The sequence below is a fragment of the Lepidochelys olivacea genome, assembly GCF_965140295.1.
Source record: "Lepidochelys olivacea isolate rLepOli2 genome assembly, chromosome: 2".
NCBI lineage: Eukaryota > Metazoa > Chordata > Testudines > Cheloniidae > Lepidochelys > Lepidochelys olivacea.
In genome coordinates this window covers 124,766,802-124,791,548 of record NC_140412.1, presented here as the reverse complement: position 1 = coordinate 124,791,548, position 24,747 = coordinate 124,766,802, and the positions used below count along the sequence as shown (strand labels likewise).

The window sequence follows — 24,747 nt, the reverse complement described above, 5'->3', positions numbered from 1 at the left end:
GCTCCAGAATGAGGAATTTGTTTTCCAATGATTATGTCTCATAACGAGAACAGTCCAGGGAGGCAAATTCATTTGGGAAAAGTGTGCATGTTAAGTGCATTCTTCCTGACAAATATTAAGGACTAGATTCTCAGCTAGTGTAAATCAGCATTATTCTGTTGCTTCCGCTGATTACTTCTGTTGATTTCAATGGAACTACACCTATTCACTCCAGCTGAGAATCTGAACCTTAGATAGTAAGTGCTTCAGGGCAAGACTGTGTCTACTCCCAGCTTCTAACACAATGTGCCACAACCTGACTGGGGCTTTTGGGAGCTACCACAATAGAAAAATATTGAGGTATAACTATATGCAGTACAGTATTATTATCATGTTATAACTTATTTTCTGGTGGCAGCACTCCAAGGTCCCAATCAGGATCATGGCTCCCTTCTGTTGGGCCTTAGAAACATACAAGACGACACAGTCACTGCCCCAAAGAGCTTAATTTGAAAAGGGGTGTGCGCAGGAGAGACAGAGAGAGACCATTAATCAGAGATGAGACTCAGGGGCACTCTCCTGGAATTGATTTGAAAATACCTGACAGCAGGCATAATCTGGTACAATGCCAGGGTTTTGTATTGGCTCAGCATAAGTTTGTATGGGTCTCAGGCATAGCATGCCTCTCTGGCCCATGAGGTTTTTGTAGTACACTCCAGAAGTAGCAGGGAGTTCAAAAAAAACAAAAAAACACCCACGTCATACCATTGTCTAGTAATGGATTATTAAGAAGAGGGCTCCATTAGCTCTCAAAGCCCCCTTCAGTTCATCATCAGTTCATTCAGTACATCTAGATGCTGCCTGAAGTGGCTTTAAATGGTGAGTCCTCAGAAACCTCTCATTGTTTTTTTTTTGTTTCATGTCTCTTATTTATTTTCCAAGGCTTTGGATTTTGAAAAGAAAAAACTGTATACTCTGAAAGTGGAGGCTACCAACACTCATGTGGATCCCCGATTCCTCTACTTGGGGCCATTCAAGGACTTCACTACAGTCAGAATCCTGGTGGAGGATGTGGATGAGCCCCCGGTGTTCAGCAGACCAGCATACATACTAGAAGTGAAAGAAGATGTGGCCATAAACAGTATTATAGGAACGGTAACAGCCCAGGACCCTGATGTTGCGAAAAATCTTGTCAAGTAAGCATAGACTATTTCAGCTCACCTCTACTGTCTTTTTCAATGCTTTATATTTGTTTCTATTTGAACATCCGCATGCAAAAAAAACCATTCCCTTTAATAATGAAGTGTATGTTATGTACTGTACATGGCATAAACATATACACATGTACACATTCTACATACATGAGTGTGTGTGCATGCTCATTACATACAACTCGATTTGCATTTCAATTGCTTTTGTAACTACTCACTACTCCTTAGGCATTAGCGACACTAACTAACAAGAAGAGAATCTTAAAGAATACCACAATTACGTTTTCTAGTTGCAGAAAGGCAAAACTGAATAGTTCCAGTACAATATGCGTACAAACTCAGATTCACACACACGGTCATACATTGTGAGCTCATTTATATCAATGCAATTCCACTCACTTCAGTGAAGTGATTCACTGGCGTAAGCAAGTTTACAATCAGCCTCACAGACATCATAAATTAGGCAATTAATTTTTAGAGGAAATTTGAAGTTCAGAATCGTTAAAGTTGAGCCCCTGTTTTTCATGAACTAGCAAGTGATATGAGAAAGAACATAACTACGGTGTAGTTTAGACTATAAAGGTCTTTCTGAGAAAAATGATCAAAAAGTGATTTTTTTTTTAAATATATGAGATTCTTCTTTTACATTGAACAGGAGAAGAATCTTACAGTGTGACACCCTCTTGTTAGGGCATTATAACAGGTCACCAGTTGGGATGGGGACATGGAAAATATGCAATGTAGTTACATGCAAAGCAAGGTACATTGCCACCAACATTTAAAATCCAGGTGCATCTTGAGCGCATCTTGCATCATGGGTGGGAAAACTCAAAACTTTCCTAAAACGGTTTGGGGGGGAGGGGGAATACAAAGGAGAAAAGGGAGTTTGATAAAATCAAAGGTCATAAAATTAAGGTTTATGGGTAATACACTGCACTTCTACAAAGTACCATCCATCGACATATCTCAAAGTGCTTTTAAAACATTAATAAGTTTCAACCCACCTTGTGAGATAGGTAAATATTATCTCCATTTTACTTTTGAGGAAACTAAGACAAAAAAAGATTGTAAGATCTTTTTGTTCTGTGTTTGTACAGCACCTAGCACAAGGGGGTCCTGCTTTGTGTTGGAGTCCCTAGTTGCTTTTTCAATACAAATAAATAATAATAAGTAAAATAATAATCCTGTGTCTGAGGCTGATTCCCACACTTTTGTTTTAGCCACCCAGACAATCTTTCCTCTCATAAGACAAATTTTACATAAGAACATAAGAATGTCCATACTGGGTCAGACCAGTGATCCATCTAGCCCTGTATCCTGTCCTAAGACAGTGGCCAATGCCAGATGCTTCAGAGAGTGAACATAGCAGGACAATTATCGAGTGATCAAGGCCCTGTCATCAAGTCCCAGCATCTGGCAGTCAGAGACTTAGGGACATCCAGAACATGGAATTCCATCCCTGACTATCTTAGCTAATAGCCATCAATGGACCTATTCTCCATCAACCTAATTCTTTTTGAACCCACTTATGTAGAAAAGGACCTAGGGGTTACAGGGGCTGAGAAGCTGGATATGAGTCAACAATGTGCCCTTGTTGCCAAGAAGGCCAATGGCATTTTGGGATGTATATGTAGGGGTATTGCCAGCAGAACGAGGGACGTGATCGTTCCCCTCTATTCAACATTGGTGAGGCCTCATCTGGAGTACTGTGTCCAGTTTTGGGCCCCACACTACAAGAAGGATGTGGAAAAATTGGAAAGAGTCCAGCGGAGAGCAACAAAAATGATTAGGGGACTGGAACACATGACTTATGAGGAGAGGCTGAGGGAACTGGGATTGCTTAGTCTGCGGAAGAGAAGAATGAGGGGGCATTTGATAGCTGCTTTCAACTACCTGAAAGGGGGTTCCAAAGAGGATGGCTCTAGACTGTTCTCAGTGGTAGCTGATGACAGAACAAGGAGTATTGGTCTCAAGTTGCAGTGGGGGAGGTTTAGGTTGGATATTAGGAAAAACTTTTTCACTAGGAGGGTGGTGAAACACTGGAATGTGTTACCTAGGGAGGTGGTAGAATCTCCTTCCTTAGATATTTTTAAGGTCAGGCTTGACAAAGCCCTGGCTGGGATGATTTAGTTGGGGATTGGTCCTGCTTTGAGCAGGGGGTTGGACTAGATGACCTCCTGAGGTCCCTTCCAACCCTGATATTCTATGATTCTATACTTTTGGCCTTCACAACATCCCTTGGCAAGGAGTTCCACAGATTGACTGTGCATTGTGTGAAGAAGTACTTTATGTTTGTTTTAAACCCTCTTACTATTAATTTAATTGGGTGACCCCCCCTGGTTCTTGTATTACACAAGAGGGTAAATAACAATTCTCTTATTCACTTGCTCCTCACCAGTCATGATTTTATAGATCGCTATCATATCCCACCTTCATTCTCTCTTTTCCAAGCTGAACAGTCACAGTTTCTTAATCGCTCCTCACATGGAAGCTGTTCCATACCCCATATCATATTTGTTGCCCTTCTCTGTACCTTTTACAATTCTAATATATCTTTTTTTTTTTCTGAATTTTGTCCAAGGAGAATAAAATGACAAAGTAAAAGAAGAAAAAAATAAAAATTCACTAGAGGAAAAAAATCTCTCCTCAGCACAACCTCACGGTGAAAGAATGGTACCACATAGGCTGTTTGTCCTCTATCGCCATGTTGTGCCATGGCCTCTAGTGCCATGTTGGCAGATCCAATTTTTTTAAAGAAAGGTTTTATTTTGTTTTTACAAAAACTTCCAATATACAAGCTTCCAGAAGACTAGAATGTAACTCTACAATCTGCCTGTTGTAAGGGGCAACACGCTCTTGTGCTGGTCCTGGAGGAACCCTGTGAGAAAATAAACTGCACTGGGTCTATACCTGGCACAGTGTATGTTCTCCAGCATGTCAGCACACAGACATGATGGTTCGTGGAAGGCCCCACCCGGACCGCATCTCCTCCAACCATCTCCCAACCAGTGGCACAGGAGGGGCTGGGAATGTAGTGTGTCTGTGGATCCTGCTTCCTGTATGTTAAGAGCTGCACACAAGAAGCCATATGCAGCACACACCAAGAAGTTTTATTTACCCTACAAAAACCAGGAACTATGCTGTATAGTTTTGAGCCCTATGTACCTTATCTATAACTATCTATCTATAACATATTCTTGTAACACCCCCCTTCTGCAGATTACTCACACCATGGTATCAGACACCTTCTTACTTCCTTGTACAGCCATGCAAACCAGGCCATGATTTGCCCCAAAAAGAGCAGATGGGACAGAGTCCATACAAAGGGAATTGACTCATACCAGCAGAGTGGATCTGACCGACTAATACTATGTGCAAACATCACAATGGATTGAAAACATCAAAGGGAAATATTTAGATTTACAGTCCAAGGTGGTTGATATTATTTAGATGGAACAGCATTTAATTTGCAACAGCATTTTATTTGAGAATAGGGTAATGAAAATCAATTAACATCTTATTGATTTGTCTGAAATGAAAACCAAAGGAGGAAAAAGAGAGAAATGAGGAAAAGATTGAGACACCAGAAGGAAGTGACAGGGGAACTGGAAGAAGAGTAAGAGGGAAGAGGAAACCAAGGAACCACTAGCCTATGAGATGTGGGCCTACCAATAAATTATAATCCTAATGGGGCTTTTATGGTGCCGATATCCTGTGGGATCTCCCAAGATGTGGGAGGACAGTATGCAGTTCCATATTCTTGACAGGGTGATTTTTTTCCATGAAAAGTATAGATGCTAAATCTGACTTCCACTTTGAGCTTGAGGGAGGATGCAATTAGACTGTATGTGTAGGACTTGTCACTTACTTGTCAATTGCCCTTGACGGTCAGAAATAAAATCTTTAGACACTTGACGTTACAGTAAAAACCTTCCATTTTTCCCCACTTAAGTGCAGATTTTTCCTTTTTAAATAAAATGACCCCTAACTCAGTTTGCTGAAAGACCCTTTGATCTTCCATTACAGAATCCTTCATAATATCAGTATGAACATGCATTATGAAAAATTCACACACACATCCCTTCCTGACCCACAAATCTGCTTGACTTGTGGTTGCATTAGACAGCAAGCTGCTGAGTATCAGAAGACAATGAAGCAAAAGAAGACTAAGAAGTGAACTTTGCAGAAATATCTGCCATAACCAGAAATAACGGATCACCATCTACACAATTTCAGTGGAGCCACATTTCATCAGCATAGACCTGACCAATAGGTCTCCTAGCTGCAGAACAACATTAAGAAAGGACAAAACATGTACAATTAGTGTATGCATGGATATACAAATACTGATATACAGCCAATATCACTAGAGTGTTAAATAACACTCCACCATCCAGTTGTTAGTGAAAACGTGTTGTTTGCACAACGCTTACATTCAGAGTAAACAGAGGTAATGTACTGAACCTCTGAATTCTTCCCATGTAAAAAAATTAATTGTGCTGCTTCCGGCATTATCAGACCTTTCTTTAAATCTCTAGGTGAGTTTTTTGCTCTTGTAACTGCTCAGAGGCATAATGTAGTTCATCATTTATTGGAACTGCCTCCCTGATCTATCAAAAGTATCCTAGATGAAAATAATCTGCAAATAAATGCAAGGCTTTATTTTGTTTGTGTATTTTACTGACAACTTACTTGCATGTATTGGCTTTTCTCTGCTCCCTCCCTCGCCCCCCCCCCATAGTTATGTTTAAGGGTACAGTAGAATATGCATATATTCATTAACTTCCTAGCTTGTCAATTCCCAGGGTTTGAAGGGTATAAAGTCCTGAAATCTGACATATATGCACCAGTAATTTCATTAAAGAAATGTAAAAACAAGTTTGATGTTGTCTGCTTAATTCATAGTAGGCTATGAGCCATAAATTAGAATCACCACCAATTCCACATAATTAGTAGTCCTTGATCAAAAGAGACCCAGGGTTATATAAACTCAGACATAAATGACAGTCTAGCTTATTAAAAGCATCCTTCTAGGTCAGGGTTAATGGTATAATTAGAATACATTTGTAACTGCACTGATCTTGTATGTATTTTCACTTGAATATGAAGAAATAAAATTAGTATTTCATCAAGACACTGTTCTCTATTATTGCTTTATTGAGTTCAACATCCTGCTGTACAAATGACCTAATGTGCATAGGGACTTGTGACAGCTCATATTTTGAAATAATAAATATTAATATATCGAAGGAAGTCTCCGTGTTATGGCTGTGATAAACTCAGAAAAGCTCAAGAATTGGACACAAAAGGTTTCTCCATTGTTCCCAGACACTGTATCACATATAGGGCTAAATCCTGGGAGTTTTGCTAGAATAAGGACCATTATCACAGTGTCCCATAACACTAAAGCCCCAATTGAGCAAGGTATTTAAGCACATGCCCGACTTTAAGCATGAGTAATCATGGGGCGTGGGATGGGAAATAAATGCACTGCACACTGCTTAAAGCTAGGCACGTGCTTAAGAATCTTGCTGAACCAGCACCATGTTCCTTGAGCTGGTAAGAAAAGGGAGTTTCCATTCTGTGTGAAATTCCAATCTTTTGTAATTTCTTTTCATTCCAAATGAGCATGAAAGGGTCAAAATTTTCTGTAGGATGGAAATTCTGAATCTATGGGGGAAGTAAAGTTCACCAGCCATTTTCCTGGCATACCTTACTTCCCTCAACATGCTGCCTCAACTAGGCTTTGCCCACTCCCCACCTCTACCCGCCCAGCTGCATAGGAGATACCACAGTGGCTGCTCTCCTTGGATTGCGGTGACCTGTGATGCAAGTAGCCCACACAGGAGAGTAAGGGAGCACTTTAGACCTCTTCACTTACGTGCACAGGCATATAGGTTGGCTCACGACTGAGCCCAGAGCAAGAGCAGAATAATAGTTTAGTTCTGCCACTTCTTTGTTCTGTGGCAATTTCATTTTAACAAGAGATGGACCTGAGCAGCAACATTTGGATCTGGATGTCAGAACTCCCTCACAGGCATCAGGGACATTCATCTCCAAGGTTTAGATTCAGCTCAGTATAAAAAGAGAGAGAGGCCAGATAAGAAATTCAAATCCATATTCAGATTCTGAATGCCCCCAAAGTTCAGTGGTGTTCAGATCCATCTGTGCATATAACCAAGGAAACAAGTTGGATTATCCTTTAATGTGCTAGAACTTACATTTACATAGCATTTACCATGGAATGAATCATCGACTACACTGATCTCTTTACCTTTCTGTTGTTGTTTTTTAACCAATACAATTTTGGGAGGGAGCGAAGGCAAAAATTGCACCCCAGCTGACAAATTTTGTATCAAAAGTGATTTGAAAGAGTTGAGATAGCAAACTATGGAAAGAGGGATTTATAATGGGAAAGCCAATTCAGCCTGAAAATAAGTGAATGTCATATCTTTCAAGATACAGACTCCATATTTCTCACTAAAAGGCAAACCTTTGATGCTTCTCAGAAGTATGTAAATTCTATAGTAATTCATTTATTCAGTGACAATGCCCCACCTTCTAAATCAAACCCTCCAATATGTCATTATCCAACAGCTCAGAACAGACTCTTTGTATGAATATATCAAGATGCCGAAGTCTGCACTGAAAACAAAAAGGCAGCTCATTTACTAGGTATTTGATGTCTAGTCTTAGGAAACAGTTTCAAACAGAAATTAAAGTAAAGGCATTTTTTCTAACCATGGTCTCTGTATTTGCAGATATTCCGTAGATCGGCACACTGATATGGACAGAGTATTCAACATCAATTCCGGAAACGGTTCAATATTTACTTCAAAACCCCTTGACCGGGAAACATTGCTATGGCACAACATTACAGTAATAGCAGCAGAGATCAGTAAGTCAAACCTAAATACCACCACTCTCCCTGATGTAATGAATTTAGCCTTCTAGCTGAGTGTGTGTAAACTACTGCTGGGAAGATGTCAGGCTGTATGGATGGGCCCGCTCAATACTAATCAAGCAAGGGAATGGCTGAAAAAGATGCTCTGCGCTTCCTTTTCTTTTTCCTAGGGCGACAGCTTATGAAGAGACAACTCTTGTACCTGAACGGGCGGAAAGTTAGTGCTTACATGTTTCTGAATCAACCTGCCTGGAAAAATGCTCATAGCCATTCTTTAATACAGTAGGATTTGCCGACTTCTGAAAAGTTGTATACAGCAAACAAGATAATCGGAAAATAGTCCATACAGTGTGGCCAAAATCAATTCTGTAGCATAGCCTGGGAATTTTCAAGTGAGCCCAAAGGCCCCCAAATTCCATTAACATGCAATGAAAATTTGGCATCTAACTCCCGTGCATGCCTTTGAAATTCCCATCTATAGATACAAACCCATTCCATTATTTTAGCCCAGACGTAGGCAGTTTCTTTCTGTGGTGACACCACGTGTGTTAATTGTTTTGCGAGCTAGACAGCCAGAGAGGTATACCGGTTCTGTGTGAGACAGGCAGTCTCAATAAAAACATCCCCTGGATACTAATATTTTAATTACATGTCTCCTTTCTGTCCTGCGGCATGCTGCAAATGCTGGCATCAGTGGGTGCAAAGTCGATTCATTTCTGTGGAGTTGCATCCTCTCGTGCTAGGGCTGGATTTGATTGAAGCAGGGTGGAATGGATGGATCACTGGCTGTATAAATGTTCAAAAATTTGGATGCTGTTGGGAAGCTTTAGGGTATTTATTTTTAACTTTATTTTATTTAATTGGTATAAAAACAACTACAGGCTCTACTTTCTCATATATTATACATAAGTAGATATATAGCTGAAAATGACCTATGTCCAAGCCAGGCTCCAAGGCCAGACTACCCCTTTCAAAGATGGGCAAGCTTTATAGTTTCTTAGGCGGGTCTCCACTAAAGCCATTCGGCAATTGGAGTTAGTCGTGGACTGTTCCATCAAATTGCAGATGCATTTCATTGAACTCAATAAAGTTAATTGAAGCTAAAGAAATATTGAGACAAATTAGAATAAGCAAGTACATTCCCACTGAAGGGTACTCCCTTCACATTAATTACCAGTACATTTGTAAACTCAGAAAGAGAAACGCTTTACAATGGTGAGTATAGTTATCCTCATTTTACAGAAGGGGAAAAACATGGAGATACAGAATGGTTTTGGCCAACATTTTCTAAAATATCTAGTAAGTTTGGGTGCCTCAATTTTTGGGTGATCCCCTGGAAACACTTTGACCCAGATCCTCAAAGATATTTAGGCAAATAATTCCCATTGAAATCAATGGAAGTTAGGTACCTAAATACTTTTGAGGATCTGGGCCTTTGGGCCTGTTGTTCACAGATGCACAGCACCTCCAACTCTTAAGTGAAGTCAATGGGAGCATCAGATGCTTCCAATTCACTGCCACTGTACCATACTGCCTCCTTACTGAAATTCTGAAGGTGGTTTAAATCTTTACACTTACATTGGGAAAGGTACAGTAGATATTGCACTGCAGAAGATACTCGACAACCAAAATCAGATAAATTTTAGGATTTCAGTCTGTGGATTGACAAAAGCTACATCCAAAACTAAGGAGATGTGTTAACATTATGCACCAAAATGAGGAACCTGCCTGGTCCATACAGTAGCCCTCTTTGCTGGACAGTCTAATAACAATTAAGTGATTTGTGAACAAGGAGAAGTTAAGCATCTCTTATGCCTTCATGTAAAAGGATTTGGAAGGAGAAAAAAGAGCAGTGAGGCTTGAAGATTGTATAAATATATTGTATCTACATACCTGTTATATCTCTCTGAAAAAAAAAGTGAGAGAGAGACTTTGAATTATATATTTTTCATGGAAGTTCTCCTAGTTACTATATTGTTATTTTGAATTTTTTTTTTGACTCAGAGCCAGCTAGAAACAAATAAAACTGTGTAGTTATTTGTACAAAGCAGCATGTAGAATAAGTATAATTAAGAATGATAGGAAAACCCTCACACATATTTGAGTGAATTCCTAGAAAATACATATGGGTGTGAAACCTTCATAGCCATGAAAATTAAAATTAGGAGCTGGGATTTTGCCTATTATAAAGATTCAAAATTTGTATCTACCTTTTAGTGTAGATTTCAGCTTGGTCTGTATTATTCTTAGACCCTTAGTGTTATTTTACACACAGGATGAATTTAGTCCAATGGCCCAAATTAAAAAATGCTTTATATCCAATTCAATCATATTAACTTCAATGCAACTGTAGAGGTTTAAAGCACAATATTTGGCCCAAACCACTAAGTTCTTAATAAAGTACAGAGCAGGCAATTCCAATTTTGTGACTATAAAGTAATAAAATAATAGGTGAGTATTAAAACCAAATTTTACCAAAAACACTCCAGTGAATTCTTTTAGATATATAAAAGGCTCAAGAATTGCTGTATTTTATTCATCTTTTTTATTATAATAAAATATAATTATTATAATAAAATTATATTATATTATTTTTGCCTTTGACCCTTGTTTAAGATTCATTAATAATCTGTACAATCAGTATTATGGAGGGTATGGTTCTTTGGAGCAATTTAAACCAATCCAGGAAATGGAGAAATCCCAATAAAATAAATGGCAACCTCTATTTGCAGATTTTTTTTTTTTTTTGGTTGTGATGATGCTCTCACTAAAACAAAGGTTTTGTTGTTGTTCTTTTTAAACTTGAAGAGCCAAATTCATTGCTTGCTTTTATTTTTATATCATTGAAGTTGATTTGGATTTATTGGAATTTTCCAAATTGCTTCTTTTTTACGAAGTAAATAGTATTTCCATAAATATTTTTAACTCAAGAATTTTTTTTAAAAAAGAGTATATCACTCTTGCTGCCTTATACAGCTCCTGTGAGAGAAGTAAGCAATGCACTACATAGGGCTTATGTCCTCAGCTGATGTGTTTTAGTGTCAACTCTGGAATAGCGGCAAACAGAGATCAATCCACAAAAGGTCAGAAAGCATCTGTCATAATAACAGTTGGTGTTTATATAGCACTTTATATGAAAGCACCTCATAAACATTGGGCCCATTCCCACTACCCATTTCTCACCCAAGTAATCTATCCACATATAGGACCTGATCCTGCAAATATTTACACATATGTAAAGGTGAATAAAGATATGAGAAATGCATAAAGATATGAGGCGTGGCTCCACAATTAGTCCCATTGATGTCAGTAGATTGCATGAACATGAATAAAATCTCCATGTATAAATGAAGACTTGAATTATTCAGTCCTTGTTCTCTCCTTTTCTTCCCCAGCACTGAGTCCTATGCGTACTATGCAGCTTTCGCCTTTCTTTCTATTTTTATCATTGCAGACAACCCAAAACAAAGTAGCCGGGTCCCTGTGTTCATTAAGATTCTGGATGTAAATGACAATGCCCCAGAATTTGCTATGTTTTACGAGACCTTCGTCTGTGAAAATGCAAAGGCAGAACAGGTGTGTTGATTGTTTGCACTCCATAATAAAAAAAAACTATTAAAAATGAATTCTGTTTAGGCATTACTCTTGCATCACCTCATCAGGAGGTGTACTTTGTGTTGCCACAAGCTGTCACCGTGCAAAATTAAATTAAGCAGTGACTGTGTCATATCTGATTATATTTAGCATTCTTGTATCTGAAGTGACAGTGTGTTTTACATAGTTAAATGTGGTTGCTTCTTGTAGTGTGTCATGCTATCTACAATTCAGTTCCGTCTCTCTTCCCTTGAAAATGGGATTCTGCATCTGTATGTCCGGGTGCTTCCATCATCTCTCTTGAAGAACGGTTACAGGTCTCAACAAAAGTCCTGCCTTGTAAATTAGCTCCAGGCTGCCACATTGCTCTAGTTCCTAGTTCACATTGCTCTGCAAGACCTGTTGCTTGATGGTTCAAAACAGCAGATATCCCAGAGGATTCAGCCACACAACTCCCGTTTAAAATGAATAGGATTTGTGTGGTTAAATAGCCTAGTCGGCTTTGCTATCTCAGCCTTCGTTTCTGCAGCTTGTTCCCACTGCGGATTTCCCACCCACTTGGGATGGCACCAATCCATGCAGTCCCCAGAACTCCACAGAGTTCAAGTCACTGCCCAAGTCATTAAGTTATTGGGCTGAAGGGCTGCAGTACAACAGCTTGGTGACACACACAGACAGGCCCAATTTTCATTCATGGTAAGGCCCCTCTGGCAGCATCAAGGGCCTTAAAGCGAAAGAAAATTATATCTATCCCCATTTTAAGACCATTTAACCGTTCTAGAGCAGATAGCCTTAATGTAAATGAGAATCAGGCCCACAGTCATCGAAGGGTAATGTTGCTGTTATCATTTCAGCTGATACAGACCCTAAGTGCAGTTGATAAGGATGATTCTTTCAGTGGACACCAGTTTTCATTCTCCTTGGCTCCAGAAGCAACCAGCGGCTCAAACTTTACAATCCAGGACAACAGAGGTGAATTCCTAGGAAGACTTTATTTTGTTTTTTATTCTTTGTGTTTTTCAGCACACAGTTGAGAACTCCTGTACCATTTGCTTTGTGTTTTCAGACAACACAGCAGGGATCTTCACCAGAAGAAACAGATATAACCGACATGAAATGAGTACTTATCTCCTGCCTGTGGTGATATCGGATAGTGACTATCCAGTCCAGAGCAGTACTGAAACAGTGACAATCCGAGTGTGCGCCTGTGACCGTCGGGGGAAGATGCAGTCTTGTAATGCAGAAGCCCTGATCCATCCAACTGGCCTTAGCACAGGGGCTTTGATTGCCATTCTTCTCTGCATCATTATATTGCTAGGTAATAGACCCAGATGAGTTTCGTTCCTGGGGGAAGTGAGGGGGCAGCTGGAAGGAAGAGGGAGCATTACACATTAAAGACACATTGGAGGGATCTTTTCTGCATTATTCTGTAACAAAGGAGAAGTCTATAAAATCAGTGCCTAGTGGGTGGAAGATACTCCCAGATCACAATTCTCCACTCACATAGGCAGCAGCATTTTACGCCCACTTTGGGCAGATGCAAATGACTAAACAAGGTGCAAGGCAATATATCAAAATCAAAGCCACTAGATGTATCATGCTGCATTTACAGTGCTACATTGCAGATTATGAGGCATGCTGAAGTTAGTGTGACCAGACAGCAAGTGTGAAAAATCGGGACAGGGATGGGGGCTTATAGGCACCTATATAACCCAAAGCCCCAGATATCAGGACTGGCCCTATAAAATCAGGACATCTGGTCACCCTAGCTGAAGTAGACACCTGTTGGGGTGCTGGAGAAGCATATTGAGTTGGGACAACTACAACACCCTTTGAAAGGACACCACATGCTCTCCTTCCAGCACCAGAAGATACAAATGGGGTGGGGCTCTTTTGGGGTATGCAGCCCTCAGGCCAAGCTCCAGCCCCTCTCCCTTCCATTCTGGGTAGATGAGGACTGGTATTCTGGCTGCCCCCAGCAAGACAGTAGAGCTGGGAGAAAAAAAACCCTCCCCTCATAGCCCTTCCTTACCTTGTACACCCCATGCAAGCCCAGGAGCAGTCTAGCCCTTAGCCTTTCGCTGCACTCGGTACCCACTTTGGGAATACGAGGAATTTTGAAATTTGGTGTCTCTTAGGGAGACATTGTCAGATGCTCTACCTACCTGCCCAGGGAAGTAAAGGGGGGCATGAAGTAGGGGCAGGAAAGGGGACAGTAATGCTGCTACTCCCACTCCTATGCATGTGGGCTGAAAATGGGCAGGGGTGGATGGGAAGTAGGTGGCACAAATGCTGGACCCACCCCTCAAACATGCTGGGCAGCACAGCTGAATCACCTTAGCCAAGGACATAATCTGCTAATGATGTTTACTGGTAGCAAATTACTCCCTTCTGGAGCAAGAGGATGGGAGGGAACCCAGGGACCACATGGTGGCTCCAGACATGCACTGCCCCTTACTCAGGGCAGATTGCTAAATGACAGCCTTGCCCATAATTTGCAATTACGGGGGGGGGGGGGGTTACGTCATTACTTTTAAGGGTGGAACCCACTTAATATCAACTAATGGAACAGGAAAAATTGCCCTATGCTGCAAATCATTCTGCATGCATTTAGTACAACTGTTCTCAGTAATATCAATCTGACATTAAACGATTTCCAGTTTAATGTCAATTGAAAATAATTGATTTCCTGCTCTCAGCAGCACTTTATGTCAATTATTGCGCATGTCACCATGCAGCATAAGCAGATTTTCAATTAACTAGACTATATCATTTTCTGTTTTACGTCTAGCTGCAGGGCTTGTAGGTGCAAACATTACTCCACGTGATGCAATGACCTGTGCAGATCCAAACCACAATTTCAATGTTTATAGTAACTAAAGGTGCCTCCAGATTGGTGATTTTATTTGCATCTTGAGAAAGCTCAGATTACTTCCTAGAAACTGCCAGCTCATGTTGAAAATTGATTTGGATATGATTGATTTGGATAGCTTGACTGTACTTCGGTTTTTGCATCTAACTGGTCCAGAGATTTTTATTTGCAAGTTCAGCATAGAAGAAAATTCTTGGAGTATCAAGTACCTAGTATTAGTTATTGTTCATGAATTTATCATTCTACTATCCCTTTGTGGAGTAACCATGCCCCAACAGTAATTACATACATAAAATACAAAGAAGCAAGAACACATTATCCCTCTCTTCTGAAATGAGAGCCAGTGGACTTTCTGAATCCCATTAAAAAACTGACCTTCTTGTTTTTCAGTCCTTCATGATTTTCTTTAGACTACCTCATAGACCTGCATTGCCTCTTTCATCAAACATCAGCCTTCCACATAGTCTCTTAGACTGTATACTCTTTAGGACAGGAACTGTCCTTCATGCTGTGTTTCTGTGGCACATACAGAGGGACCCCCCGAGTGGATTAGGATTTCGAGGGGCTACCGTACTATAAATAATAAGTTGTTGTCTTCATCATCATCGTGTGTGAGAACCTACAATTCCTGCCATCTAGACCAGCCTCCATCACCATCACTTCTCCCAGCTTCATCAACTAACCTATCCTTTTCAAATCATAGCTGACGCTATCCTTTGTTACCCAAGCAGTAAAGACATAACAGCGATTTTTTTTTAAAAATGGGAATTTGCACCTGTTCTGTGGATAGAGTTGCCACTGACTTTGATGGGAGTTTAGCACAGGGGCTGCAGAAGCAGACACTGGCACTATGTCCTTTAACTTATGTGACAGGTCGGGCCAGATGGCTACAGGAGAGTGATAGAAGGCAGATATATTAGCCCCAGGTTAAATAGGTCCCTTTTTCCTGGGTAAGGTAACAGGGAAGGTTCCAGAACAATCAGGAACTTTCTGAAAACAATTAAGGCAGACAGGCTGATTAGAACACCTGCAGCCAATCAAGAAGCTGCTAGAATCAATTAAGGCAGGCTAACCTGGGTTTTAAAAAGGAGCTCACTTCAGTTTGTGGTCCGCGTGCGAGGAGCTGGGAGCAAGAGGTGCAAGAAGCTGAGAGTGAGAAGGCGTTCTATTGGAAGACTGAGAAGTACAAGCATTATCAGACATCAGGAAGAAGGTCCTGTGGTGAGGATAAAGAAGGTGTTGGGAGGAGGTCTTAGGGAAGTAATCCAGGGAGTTGTAGCTGTCACGCAGCTGTTACAGGAGCCACTGTAGACAGCTGCAATCCACAGGGCCCTGGGCTGGAACCCGGAGCAGAGGGCGGGCCCGGGTTCCCCCCATCTTGATACTGGAGGAGTTGAACTGGACTGTGGACTCCACCAGAGGGTAAGGTCTCTGGCCTGTTTCTCGATCCACTACATGGATCAGCAGAGACTGCGGGGATTGTTCTTCTTCCTTTCCCAATGCTGGCCAGTGATGAGGCTAACTGAGTGAATGGCAGATTTGAGCCATGAAAGTGACCAAACTGAGGGCTGCCGTGAATCTCTGAGGCAAGAAATCCGCCAATAAGCGCAGGACCCACCAAGGCAGAGGAGGGACTTTGTCACCACTGGTGTTAGCAGTGGGATTTGGTGTGCACAGCGCGGAGGAAGAAAGGAGGTGTTGTTATTATTTAAAAAAAAAAAAAAAGGAGAGGGTTTACTGTTTTTCCCACCAAATGGAGGAGGTAGTGCGGGCACTGATACAAGCCACGGCTGCCCAGCAGGAAGCTACCCGTGTCCAGGCAGCCGCCCAACAGGAGGCAGTGCAGCTGCAGCAAGAGACTAATCGCCTGCTGATGGACCAGGCTGCTCAAGACCGGGCTATGTTGCGGGAACCAGTAAACCAGGTAAAGGCCCTTACAGAGCTGAACTGCGGCCATGATGGGACGCAGATCATGCGGGCCAGCAATTGGCTGCAGAAAATGACGCGGGAGGATGAGTAGAGGCATACCTCCTGGCCTTTGAGAGGACAGCCCTGCGGGAGGCTTGGCCCCAAGAACAGTGGTCTGGCATCCTGGCTCCATTCCTGTGTGGGGAGGCCCAGAAGGCCTACTATGATTTGCCTGAAGAGGCTGTGGCAGACTACCCCCAGCTGAAAGCAGAGATCCTGGCCAGATCTGGTAACGACCACAGTGCGGGCCCAGCGATATCACAAGTGGAGGTACAAGGAAAACAAAACCCCATGGTCCCAATTGTTTGACCTCATCCATCTCACACGAAAGTGGTTGCGAACTGAGTCCCGGAGTCGGTACTAGAGGTTCTGGTCATCGACCAGTACATGACAGGACTACCGCCAGACCTTCACGGCTGGGTAAGCCAGAACGAACCCTCCACCTATGACGAGGTTGTCACACTGGTAGAGAGGCGAAGGACGGCGAGGGAGCTGACCCGACCAGTTAAGGAAGAAGCACCCTGGGTTAAACCAGCAGCACCAAGCCGTAGAGCTCGGGTGACTGGGCGACCAGGAGAACCCAGGTGGAAAAAGAGAGAGGCTGAAGGCCCACTGGAAGCCACAAAGAGTCGGAGCACTGAGCGGGAAGAAGATCATGATGTTAGACTGCCCAAATCAAGAGACCGGGGAACGCCTAGGGCTCCATACACATGTTACGCCTGCGGGGAGTGGGGACACATAGCTGCACAGTGTCCCAAGGCTGAGGAGCCTATGCAGTGTAACCTGGGGAACTGGGCAGACCCATGCTCCCTAATCCACCTTGTGGGGGTCTCACTAACCCCACATATGTACACCAGACCAGTGAAGTTAAATGGGGTAGAGACCACGGAACTGGTTGATTCGGGGAGTGCTATCATGCTGGTCTCGGGGAAGCTCGTGAAGCGTAGTCAGCTGCTGTCGGCTAAGCGTATGGGGATAACATGCGTCCCTGGGACAGTTGGTTATTACCCCACCATCCCAGTAAAAATCGAGATTCAGGGGAACACTACTGAGGTAGCAGCAGGTGTAGTCCCTAAACTCCCATACCCGGTGCTCATAGGGAGGGACTTCCCAGGGTTTGGAGACTTACTCCCAGTAGGGGAATTGGAGAAAGGGGGAAACCCTGAAGTCAGTGAGGCATCCACAGTAGACTGTCAACCCCCAGTCTTCTCTGAAATATCCCCAGATTTGTTCTCCACTCCCAGACAGGGTAGAAAGTCACAAAGGGAAAGGAGGGCAGCTAAGGCCTTGGGAACCCGAATAGTGACCCAAAGCCAGAGGGTCGCTCTCGTAGGTAGGCGGACCCGAGCAGCTGAAAAGGAGGCCACCCAGGAGGGAGAAGCACCCGAGTCTGACCCACACCCTAATGCCTCTGAACCAGTAGAGGCAACAGAGACTGGGCCCCTAGATCTCGGGCAGAATAGCCCCAGAAGAGGAAATTTTGGACGGGACCAGGCTGAAGACCCAAGGTACAACAACATTAGGAAGGAGGTGACCGAAATAGATGGGGTCTCCATGGAAGGGAAAACCCAAGGACCAGGACCCTACTTCATAATGAAGAAGAATCTCTTATATCGAGTTGCACCAGTACAGGGGCAGAAGGTACAGCAGATCCTAGTACCTCAAAAACATGAAAATGCTGTATTAAGTCTTGCCCATAGTCATCTTTTGGGGGGAGCATTTGGGGGTAGAGAAGACCCTGGCACAGGTCCTGCGACGATTCTTCTGGCCCAGAGTACATGAAGAATTGTGGAGGTACTGTGCGTCCTTCCCAGAGTGCCAGCTGCACAGTCCCCGTCCCAACTTGAGGGCACCTTTAGTACCCCTTCCCATCATAGAGGTCCCCTTCGAGCAAATAGCCATGGACCTAGTGGGACCCCTGGAGAAGACGGCCCGGGGCCACCAATATACACTTGTCGTTCTGAATTATGCTATTCGCTACCCAGAAGCCGTCCCACTGCAGAACACGGCCTCTAAAACAATAGCTAAAGAGTTGTGGAGATCTTTGCCTGAGAGGGGGCGACCAAAGGAGATATGAACAGACCAAGGTACCCCATTTATGTCGAAGCTAATGAAGGACCTCTGTACGCTGCTCCATATTCATACCCTGAGAACTTCAGTCTATCATCTGCAGACCGATGGGCTGGTAGAAAGGTTTAAGCGAACCCCGAAGGCAATGATAAGGAAAGTGGTAAGTCGGGACTGGAAGGATTGCGACACCCTACTACCCTACCTTATGTTCGCAATCCGGGAGGTACCTCAAGCCTTAACTGGGTTTTCCCCCTTTGAGTTATTATACGGACGCCACCCCTGTGGCATACTAGATATCGCAAAAGAAATCTGGGAAGAGGAACCCAATGAGGGGAGAAATATAATTGAGCATGTGTTGCAGATGCAAGAACGGGTAGCCCGGGTCACCCCTATTGTATGGAAACATTTGGGAAAGGGGCAGGAGGCCCAGCGAACCCATTACAATCACCAGGCAAAAGTCCGACACTTCCAACCAGGGGATCGGGTGATGGTGTTGGTACCCATGGCAGAAAGCAAGCTTTTGGCCCAATGGCAGGGGCCCTATGAGGTGGTTGAACCCATGGGGGAAGTAAACTACAAGGTGCGGCAGCCAGGATGCCGGAAATAAGAACAAATTTATCACATTAACCTCTTAAAGCCTTGGCACCAACGAGAGGTGTGTGTAGTGGCCCAAGAGACCCCGATCAGGAAATAACATGCAGGAGCAGATCAGGATATCCATTGATCTGACACCAAACCAGAAGAAGGAGGTATCTGAGATGATCAACCGATACCAAGACGTGTTTTCAACCAAACCAGGTCAGACCACCGAAGCATATCACCACATTATCACAGACCTTGGGGCAAAGGTAACTTTAAGCCCCTATCGGGTCCCAGCGGCAAAAAGGGAGGAAATCAAGGCAGAGGTAAAAAGGGTGTTGGAGCTGGGAGTCATCGAAGAAACCCACAGTCAGTGGTCAAGCCCGATTGTGTTGGTGCCCAAACGTGATGGCACCACTAGGTTTTGTAATGACTTTCGCCGGCTGAATGAGATATCCAAATTCGATGCATACCCCGTATCAATGAGTTAGTTGACCGCCTGGGCAATGCCCGATTTTTGACCTCCCTTGATTTAACAAAGGGATACTGGCAGATTCCCCTTGCCAAAGATGCAAAAGAAAAGACGGCATTCTCTACCCCAGAAGGTCTGTTTCAATATACTGTTCTTCCTTTTGGACTGCATGGGGCATCTGCCACCTTCCAGCATCTTATGGACAAGCTCCTATGGTCCCATACCAGTTATGCAGCGGCATACCTGGATGATGTGATTATTCACACCCCCAATTGGGAAACCCACTTGAAAAAGGTGGAAGCGGTTCTGGACACGCTAAGATGGGCTGGCCTCACAGGGCTAACCGAGGCTAAATACCTTGGCTACATTGTAGGAAGGGGCATGGTCAAGCCCCAACTAAACAAACTAGAGGCTATCCAAAATTGGCCCCGGCCGAATCAGAAAAAGAAAGTCCGGGCATTCCTGGGTGTGGTGGGGTACTACCAATGATTTATTCCCCATTTTGCTACCAGAGCGAGTCCCCTGACAGACCTGATAAAAGCCCGGGGTCCGGACATGGTGAAGTGGACAGGTGCCGCAGAGAAAGCATTCATGGATCTACGGACGGCCTTTTGCAGTAACCTCATGCTTATAGCCCCAGACTTCAACAAAGAATTCATTTTACAGACAGATGCATCTGAAATAGGATTGGGAGCTGTCCTATCGCAGGTGGTCAGAGATGAAGAACACCCAATCCTCTACCTCAGCAGGAAACTCCTCCCAAGAGAGCAGAAGTATGCCATGGTTGAAAGAGAGTGCCTAGCTGTGAAATGGGCCAAGGAAACACTACATTATTACCTTCTGGGATGACAGTTTACCCTTGTGACCAACCATGCACCCCTCCAGTGGATGCAGTGAAATAAAGAGAAGAATGAAAGAGTGACCAGATGGTTCCTGTCCCTACAACCTTTCCAATTCACCATACAATTCACCGGTCTGGAAGCCACCATGGCAATGCAGATGGCTTATCACGGGTACACTGCCTGACGTCCCAAGTTGCCCAACCCCGTGGTGTTGAGCAGAGGGGAGGGATATGTGACAGGGTCGGGCCAGATGGCTACAGGAGAGTAATAGAAGGCAGATATATTAGCCCCAGATTAAGTAGGTCCCTTTTCCCTGGGTGTAAGGTAACAGGGAAGGTTCCAGAACAATCAGGAACTTTCTGGAAACAATTAAGGCGGACAGGTTGACTAGAACACCCGCAGCCAATCAAGAAGCTGCTAGAATCAATTAAGGCAGGCTAATCAGGGCACCTAGGTTTTAAAAAGGAGCTCACTTCAGTTAGTGGTCTGCGTGCGAGGAGCTGGGAGCAACAGGTGCAAGAGGCTGGGAGTGAGAAGACGTACTACTGGAAGACTGAGAAGTACAAGCATTATCAGACATCAGGAGGAAGGTCCTGTGGTGAGAATAAAGAAGGTGTTGGGAGGAGGCCATGGGGAAGTAGCCCAGGGAGTTGTAGCTATCACGCAGCTATTACAGAAGCCACTGTAGACAGCTGCAATCCACAGGGCCCTGGGCTGGAATCCGGAGTAGAGGGCGAGTCCGTGTTCCCCCATCCCTCCATCCCCCCAACTCGATACCGGAGGAGTTGACCTGGACTGTGGGTTCCACCAGAGGGGAAGGTCTCTGGCCTGTTCCCTGATCCACTACGTGGATCAGCAGAGACTGCGGGGATTGTTCTTCTTCCTTTCCCAATGCTGGCCAGTGATGAGGCTAACTGAGTGAATGGCAGATTTGAGCTACGAAAGTGGCCAAACTGAGGGTTGCTGTGAACCTCTGAGGCAAGAAAATCCCCCAATAAGCACATGACCCACCAAGGCAGAGGAGGAACTTTGTCACACTATGTAAAGAATCTTGGAATACAGCTGGCCTGAGAGATGATCTATAAAATAAGGGCTGAATCCCTGAAATGCTTGCATACACTATTGGGAGTCAATAAATGTTTTCAGGGCCAGGCCCAGAAGGGTATATTTATATAAAAGTAAAAAAATGTACGGAGTGGTATTTAATAGAGCTGGGCAAAAGTTTTCAACAGAAATTTTTTTCAGCTGTTTCCGTGACACCAAAACATTTCACAAATATATGTTGATTTCACTGAACTGTTCATTTATTAAAAGATAAATTAAAAAACTGTAATATTTTGTTCTGACATTTTGATTTTTCAATTCAAAATGACCGTTTACAAATTTCCTTTTATTCTGTTTGGTTTTTTTAATTTAAACACATTTAAAAAAAAAAAGCTTGAAATCAAAAAGTTTTATTTGGTGTTGAATTAAACATGTGACCCAAAACAATTTTTTTAATTTTTCAATTTGCTGAAATTAAAAATGTTCAAGCCCAAACAATTACTTCCCAGTTTTTCAGAAGTACCAACAACCTGAAAAATCTGTTATTTGAACAGATCACTATGAGCACTGTAGCAAGAACCATCTTTCTGTAATGTGTTTGTACAGCACCTAACACAATGGGGCCCTGGTCCGTGACAGCATCCTAGAATACAAATAAGAAGAATACCAGTGCCAGATTGTGGTTGTTTATATGTTTTCAGTGATAAACATTCATATGTCATTTTAAAAAATGAAAAGTAGAGTCAAGATAAGTAACTAAAATTTGGCTTCACAAGGTAATAGGAAAGTTTGTCTTGGGCCCCAGTGCTGCAATGAGTTCTGTGCGAATAGACCTCTGTGCCACTGCAGAACTGCAACAATGCTAGTGAGACAGTATGCAGGTACCAGACTCTGCCCACTTAAAGATTGTTGCAGTATCAGGGCCTTAGGTACAAACCAAAAAAGATTATACGCCTAAGCATTAAAAAGTGGGAAAGCTGTTTGAGAAATGTTGGGGGGGGGGGTTGGTGATTAAATAATAAAAAAAAAATACTTGTTCTCTGGGGACAGAGCTGCAGCGCGTGTAAATTGTCAACGCTCCATGACGTCAACAGAGCTACAACCATTACACTAGCTAAGGATCTTCCCCATGTTCTGCACTTCTTTCCAGGAAAAGAAAAAAACTACTGAAAAAAATAGTTTAGATATGCAGCTTTGCTAAGCTTTCATCACACCCCAATAGGAACAAGCCTTGTCCTTCGAGCAAGTTTTGCAGCATTTTAGGTGTTTGGTCTAATTTGCACTCTCTATTACAATATTTTGAGGGAGGGGTTTGCCTTGAGACTAGGCTGGCAATTTCAAAGGAGCAAAGCTGCTACACGACTAAGGGAAAATGCAACCCGCTGACAAAATATGACTCTTCCCACTAGCTTGAAATCCTCTTTCTTCTCATATTTATCCCACTCTCAGCTCCCAAAGTGATCACAGGCAGACAAGGCACAAACAGAAATTTTGCAATTTTGCAGCGCAACTTCTGAAAGTTAGAGTTCAAGCAGCACAGTATTTCTTTCTGGCTTTAATTGGTGGCAAATTAACTCTTCCCCCTCCCCTCCCCCCGTCTCTCCATTTTATTTTTGTTTCCAGTTACAGTGGTGCTGTTTGCAGCTCTGAAACGGCAGCGGAAGAAAGAACCTTTGATAATTTCTAAAGAGGACATCAGAGACAACATTGTCAGTTACAACGATGAAGGCGGTGGAGAGGAAGACACCCAGGCTTTTGATATTGGCACACTGAGAAATCCTGAAGCCATAGAAGACAATAAATTACGCAGAGACATTGTGCCAGAAGCACTTTTTATGCCGCGCCGGACTCCAGCGGTACGAGATAACACCGATGTCAGAGATTTCATTAACCAAAGGTTAAAGGAAAATGATACAGATCCAACCGCGCCCCCATATGACTCATTAGCGACCTACGCGTATGAAGGTAATGGCTCTGTGGCAGAATCCCTCAGCTCTTTAGAGTCGGTGACTACGGATGGAGATCAGGACTACGATTACCTCAGTGACTGGGGGCCTCGATTTAAAAAGCTGGCGGATATGTACGGCAGCGTGGACAGTGATAAAGACTCTTAATATGTTGCCTTTGTTGATTTCCAGAAACAGCATTGAGATATATGAAGTAGCTATTTCTTTCTATTTATCCATGGCTCTGTGATAGGGCTCTCTATTCTATCGGTTCCAGTTGTCTAATGACTGCAGTCTGTGTGGATCAAATGTCAGAAAACTTTTTTCTAGTATAATTTTATGAGCTTCCAAGAGGCAATTTTTTTTTAATGCATCCACTTTACCAAGCCAGTCTTACAGGCACCGTGGTAGAGGAGGGAAACAGGAATGGAGGGAAGCAATATTTGTACTTGTTCTGCTTATATTGTAAATTGGAGTATATTACTGTTCCAGCTCACTTAATCTTCTTACTGTATTCAGATTATTCAGCTCAGATGATTGCTCTGTCCATTTTGTATTGCACATCCTAATGTACTGAGGTATTATGGTTTAACCTAAATATTATAGTAAAAAGTAGTGGGGGAGGAATTTATTATAAAATTAGAATCAGCTGACAAGGCTATAAGACAACATGAGAGTAAATTTTATTCTTGAATTTAAAGACGTCTAATTGCCATTTAACTATAAATATTTTTCTTGAACCTGCCATTGGCCCCCAAAGCATAAAATCATACCTACTACATGTATATAATTCCCTGTGGACCACTATACCTGTATCCTTCTTACCCAACATTCACAGAGAGGTGTGTGTGGTCTGTAGCTCTGAGCAGAGAATTGCTAAGTACTATCCCAGTTCTAACACTGACTCACTTTGTAACATTGGGCAAGTCACCTAATCACTCTGGATTATACTGTGGTTTTGAAACAAGACTTGATCAAGGAGCACAATGTAGTTGTGCTGTATTCTATGTCTGGTATAGCTCACTTCCTCCAGGCATACCAGCTCAGTGTGTAGGGAGGCAGAGTAAGGCTCCACCCATTCTTCTGCTTCTGCCTGCCCACCCACATGGAAGGGGAGTAGCAGCTTTAAGAAGGCTACCCTCTCCCTTGTGACATGGATAGCAAATGCAAAGAAGAAAGAGAGTACCTTGCACCCTTTACTTCCCTGCATGTGTGCATAAAATGGGTCACAGTCTGACTCTGTCTCAGTTTTGCCATCTGTAAAAT

General features: G+C 43.0%; 1 protein-coding gene across 1 annotated transcript in view; it reads left to right on the top strand.

Moving 5' to 3' along the window:
- LOC311517200 (cadherin-6) overlaps nucleotides 1-24,181 on the top strand; it is a 115,647-nt gene extending 91,466 nt beyond the window's left edge. The window contains exons 7-12 of the mRNA XM_084621819.1: nucleotides 922-1,175; nucleotides 7,952-8,088; nucleotides 11,549-11,670; nucleotides 12,543-12,660; nucleotides 12,755-13,006; nucleotides 23,159-24,181. Coding sequence (XP_084477945.1) covers nucleotides 922-1,175; nucleotides 7,952-8,088; nucleotides 11,549-11,670; nucleotides 12,543-12,660; nucleotides 12,755-13,006; nucleotides 23,159-23,649 — 1,374 coding nt within the window. The 3' untranslated portion in view covers nucleotides 23,650-24,181. The remainder of the gene's footprint in view (nucleotides 1-921; nucleotides 1,176-7,951; nucleotides 8,089-11,548; nucleotides 11,671-12,542; nucleotides 12,661-12,754; nucleotides 13,007-23,158) is intronic.
- The last annotated feature ends 566 nt before the right edge of the window (nucleotides 24,182-24,747 follow it).